Source organism: Polistes canadensis, unplaced genomic scaffold (assembly GCF_001313835.1).
Source record: "Polistes canadensis isolate GaletaPanama2010 unplaced genomic scaffold, ASM131383v1 scaffold_142, whole genome shotgun sequence".
NCBI classification, from domain to species: domain Eukaryota; kingdom Metazoa; phylum Arthropoda; class Insecta; order Hymenoptera; family Vespidae; genus Polistes; species Polistes canadensis.
In genome coordinates, this window is record NW_014569689.1 from 26,731 (window position 1) to 31,420 (window position 4,690).

The 4,690-nt window shown below is 33.3% G+C and overlaps 1 protein-coding gene and 1 long non-coding RNA gene across 6 annotated transcripts in view; one reads left to right on the plus strand and one right to left on the minus strand.

Annotated features, from left to right (window-relative positions):
- The window catches only part of LOC106788513, a 14,615-nt gene extending 11,508 nt beyond the window's left edge, over positions 1-3,107 (minus strand). The window contains exon 1 of the long non-coding RNA XR_001381903.1: positions 3,024-3,107. This is a non-coding gene — a long non-coding RNA (uncharacterized LOC106788513). The remainder of the gene's footprint in view (positions 1-3,023) is intronic.
- Positions 1-4,690, plus strand: part of LOC106788512 (GTPase-activating protein CdGAPr) — a 42,542-nt gene that overhangs the window by 24,022 nt on the left and 13,830 nt on the right. The window contains exon 1 of one of the 5 annotated variants that reach the window (XM_014751830.1): positions 3,651-3,731. The exons of 3 other annotated variants lie outside the window; for them this stretch is intronic. In XM_014751830.1, the coding sequence (XP_014607316.1) occupies positions 3,684-3,731 (48 nt within the window). In that variant the 5' untranslated portion in view covers positions 3,651-3,683. Of the gene's footprint in view, positions 1-3,650; positions 3,732-4,104; positions 4,456-4,690 lie in introns of those variants that run through there. One more of the 5 variants, XM_014751826.1, reaches the window with a different exon arrangement.

A 4,690-nucleotide genomic window follows, 5' to 3' on the forward strand; every position in this document is an offset into this window, starting at 1 on the left:
TATATAATAATATTATATATATATAATTAATAATTAATATATATAATTATAATATATTAAAAAAATAGAAAAACAAACTATAGTATTCTACAATTAATGACAGAAGAAAATAATAATAATACAGTCGATCAAATTAAATAAAAATAAAAATAAAAATAAAATACAATCAAGAGAGTAATATAAAGTAATTAACAAAAAACGAAAACACACTTAAGTAAGTAAAGAGTGATTAAAAAACGTTAACAGATCGTTAACTTTCATCGTATAGATTAAAACTCGTAGAAATTGTTACGTGTTTGTTTTGATCGCGTACTCGTAAATCAATCTTACGTTTATTTTATCCCCTTTCTCTCTTCAAAAACTCGATACATCTTAATTACCAATGGTTAAGACTAATTGTAAATGCCAATTACACATGACTTTTCATGCATTTGTTCGACCTTACACTCGATCTTTTCTCTCCTAACCCCATTCCCCACTCCACCCTTACCCCATTCCATCCTTTTTATTTCTTTTTACAAGAAAATAAAAGAAAGAAAGAGAAAGTAGTATATCAATGTGCATTTAAACATGCATATATCTATATATATGTATAGTGTATACTGAAATCTTATGCGAATATGTGTTAGTTCAATGGTATTATCGGCAGAACGATTAATCATGTACCGTAACGACGACTTCCACCCTTTTATCGTTACGACAAATTATTAGATTTATCTTAAACCATTTTTTTTGTTTGTTTTTGTTTCCCCCTTGTCGTCGTCGTATTTGTTTTATTTATTTCTTTTTTTTGTTCTTGTTGTATTTGTTCTCTCGTCTGACACGTTTTATTCGATTGGTTACGGATTGGATTTCTTTTTTTTTTATTTATTAGGAAAGGTTCGTTTAAAAGTAACATTTCAAGTGATGTTACAACACTTATCTTCTGGTAAAAGATAAATTTCCTGTTTAGTTGTTTTAATCTTGTTAATATTTGTATCCAAAATAAAAAATGATTATCGTTAAATATGTTTAGTCGTTTTCTATCTGTCTCTTCGTTTCTCTTAAAATTTCTTTTTCTTTTATTTGGAATTATTTTTTTTCGATCATTTTCAAGAGATCACACAAACTAGTTAATATAATAATTTATTGTTTATAATTTTGTCCACGTGACTTCGTAGATTTTGTTCTTTTAATTTTTCAAACGTTGTTGTTTAGTATTTTAATAATTATAAATGCACATTTAAATAGAAAAATAAAATTGAATATTAATCATCATATATTGTGATTTGAAAATACACACACACACACTTTATTCTTGTAATTAATCTACAAATTATTTTTATCAACTTTGTATGTCTGATTTGAAAACATATAATTATCATTCGAATGTTGTTTTATTTTTTTATATTTTTCTTGCATTAACTCCATTGCAGAAATTTTATTGCACAAATATACTTATATTATTATTATTATTATATATATATTATCTTTCATTTTCTTTTTTTCTATCCCTTAAACCTGATCTCGGATTCTCATGAGTCATAATCTTAAGTGCTGCGATCCAATTCGCGAAGATGTTACTCTTGGAAATGTATTTGAAAGACTATACCAATCTAACACACACACACACACAAACTAGTATAAATCTACCAATAGTAATAGGGGGGGGGGGTAGAGAAAAAAAAAATCCTAACGATTATGAGAGACCACTACGACCGACCAATGACGTGTGGCCTCTTTTATCTTTTCTATTTTTTTTGTTTGTTTCTTTCCTTTCCTATTTTTTTCTTTCCTCTCCTTGCTTTTTTTATGGCGCCATTTTCGAATCGATAATCTAACAGAAGAGAGAGAGAGAGAGAGAGAGAGAGAGAGAGACTGGGGTTAATCAATTTTGTTTTCTTCCAATGATCGTAAACGTTTAAACGTATATATATATGTATGCGTGTGTGCGTGTGTTTGATTGTAAACGTAGATGTGAACCGATTACTTCAAGTTGTCCAATTTAAGGATTCTGGTTTTCTAAGAGACAAAAAAAAACTAGTTTTCTCGATATTTAATTGAGTAATACCAGTGATAGCAATCGAATCTCATGAATTATCTGTCGTTTCATTAGAAAAAAAAAAAACAAAAAAAAAACACCTCTTCTATTTTACTTTCATTTCATTTGATTTTATTTTCCTTTCTTTTTTTCCCTGACACACGCACACACACACACATACTATCAGACATTCGTTCTAATTCTCTCATCACGTTGACCTACTTTCCATCCATTTTCCAACCCTTTAGGTATTAACGACTAAATAAGAACTTTCCTATCGAGAACATTTGATAATTTGGAACGTTCACATTGGTTGATAGTAAAACCGGTCAATAAAACCATTTTCCACTTTTCCCAATTGGCACATCGTGCGACATAATATCGTAAAACAGAGAACCGTTTTCCAAATCATCCCTCTCTCTCTCTACCTCTCTCTTTACCCCCTCCACTTTAGACGTTCCTTCTGTTATGACCCAGTTTCATTTTAGGGGATGGATGCTCTCTTCTATTTTCCATTATATAACGTTTTATTATTGTCTTATTCAGAAAACGGAAGCAATTATCTTGGGACTCCCTCCCTCCTCCTCCCCTCCAGTAAATTAAATCCATCAAAATTTATATTCATACTTTCAAATAATAATCGAACACAAAAATTCAATAACTTTTCAAATAAATTCTAATACCAAACGAGAACCTCCGATCAAAAATAATAATTTATATTCAATTCTGATAACCTAATAATTTGATTTAGAAATTCTTCTCCAGAAAAAGTATCGATCGATTAAATATAAAATCCATCGACAACCCTTGGGATGGGGGGTGAGGAGGGAGAGAGGTTAGCTGTTTAAATTTGATATTTGCATCCCCCGAAAAGTATTTAAACTTTGTAAACCCAGTTATATGAAGAAAGGGAAGAGGTTGGTTGTAATTTCGTAGGATAAAATGAAAGAAAGAAGTGTGAGGGGTGTTTAAATTCAATGGATAAGGGTAGATTCGAAATTACCAGTAAAATCCCGTGGATGGCGGCTGTGTTTTAAGTTGAAAGTGCAGAATCAGTGCCGGTAGAGTCCGCTTGGTAGCATCAAACTGCTGCTGCTGCTGTTGCTGGTGCTGTTGCTGGTACTGGTAGTGGTGCTGCTGCTGCTGCTGGTTGGTGGTGGTGGTGGTTTACTGATTCTGGTGGTGGTATTCCGTGTGACCTAGTTTTCCCTCGAATGATAGTAGTAGTAGTGGTGATGATGATGGTGGTGGTGAAGGTGTAGCATACCACCCCAACTCTCACTCGTTGTTTCCCCGATATTCCTGTACGATCCAATGGATTCGAGAGATGGTTCCTCGTCGATGCGCAACAACGACAGCGTCCTCACCCACTGTTCTTCATCCTCCTCCTCTTCTTCCTCTTCCTCATCCTCACCCTCATTCCTTCATCCTGAAGGACACGGGGCTGACACTAACCGCGAGAGACGCCACAGGAGTTCTTTCTCCTCTTCTCATCCACCACCTTCTCCACCACTTCCACCACTACTTCCACCACCACCACCACCTAGTCCTCATCTTCGGGGTTGAAAGGAACTAGCTAGCTAACCCGTTTCGAGGAACACCAACCAGCTACTGTTCGTTCGACTTAGCTTTCAACACTAGCTAGCTGGTTAGCTAGCTAGCTATGCGTCGTGTTCTTACCGGTTGCGGCAGTTGTTCTGATAGTTTCGAGGTATTCCGATAATTCAACCCCCAATTCCAAACCCTTTATCTTATCCTATCCTATCCATCATCGTTATTTTTCTTTCCTTTTGTCTTTATTCTGTATACTACTGTTTTTTTTGAGGGATTTTTCTTTTCTTTTCGTTTGTTTGTTTGATGCACTTTGTTCTGGTATCTAAAATTTGTGATCTGTTTGATTCCAGTGATGGTTATTCGTAATTATATTTTATTTTTCTTTTTTCTGTTAGATTATCGTCATCTTATTTTATTAAAAATAATACGGAAAGTGTTATTTTATAATTGTAATTGACTTTGTTTTGTTCTTATTTTCCTATTATTAAATATTTCCTGCTTTTTTTTGTTGTTGAGAATCTTACCCCATGGGGTTTAACGAAAAATAAAATAAGAAAAATTGTGTGTGTGTGCTTTTTTTTCCCCTAACAATTTATTAGGTTCATCGGATGACGACGTCTCATTGAAAAAGGAAAAAAGGATTGATTTTGGTTGCACCATAAATTTTGTTTACACTTGACACAACACTACAAATCACAAAACCGTTTAAAAAAACAGTGCATAATCTAAACAGTGTGCGTGCGTGTGCGTGTGTGTGTGTGTGTCAGTTATTATTCTTCATCGGTGGATAAAATTATTGGAGTTTTATGAGCGATTGGTGTTACGGTGTTATCGGTGCTTTTCTCTTCGGAGGGGAGGATCATGTACGATGTTTCTCATGGGTAAGCCGTTTGTTTTTTTCCAATATTTCCATTTAATAAAAAAAAGAGAATACTTTTTGAGAAGGGGTGGTACAGGGTGTTGGGTGTGTGTGTGTTGTGTGTTGTTGCTGCTGTCATTCCTGTCTCAATTATATTTCTATATAATAAACACAAATAAACTATATAATAATAATAATTCTATATAATAGAGACAAATTATAATTATCCCATAAAATATATTCCTTCGATTTTATTC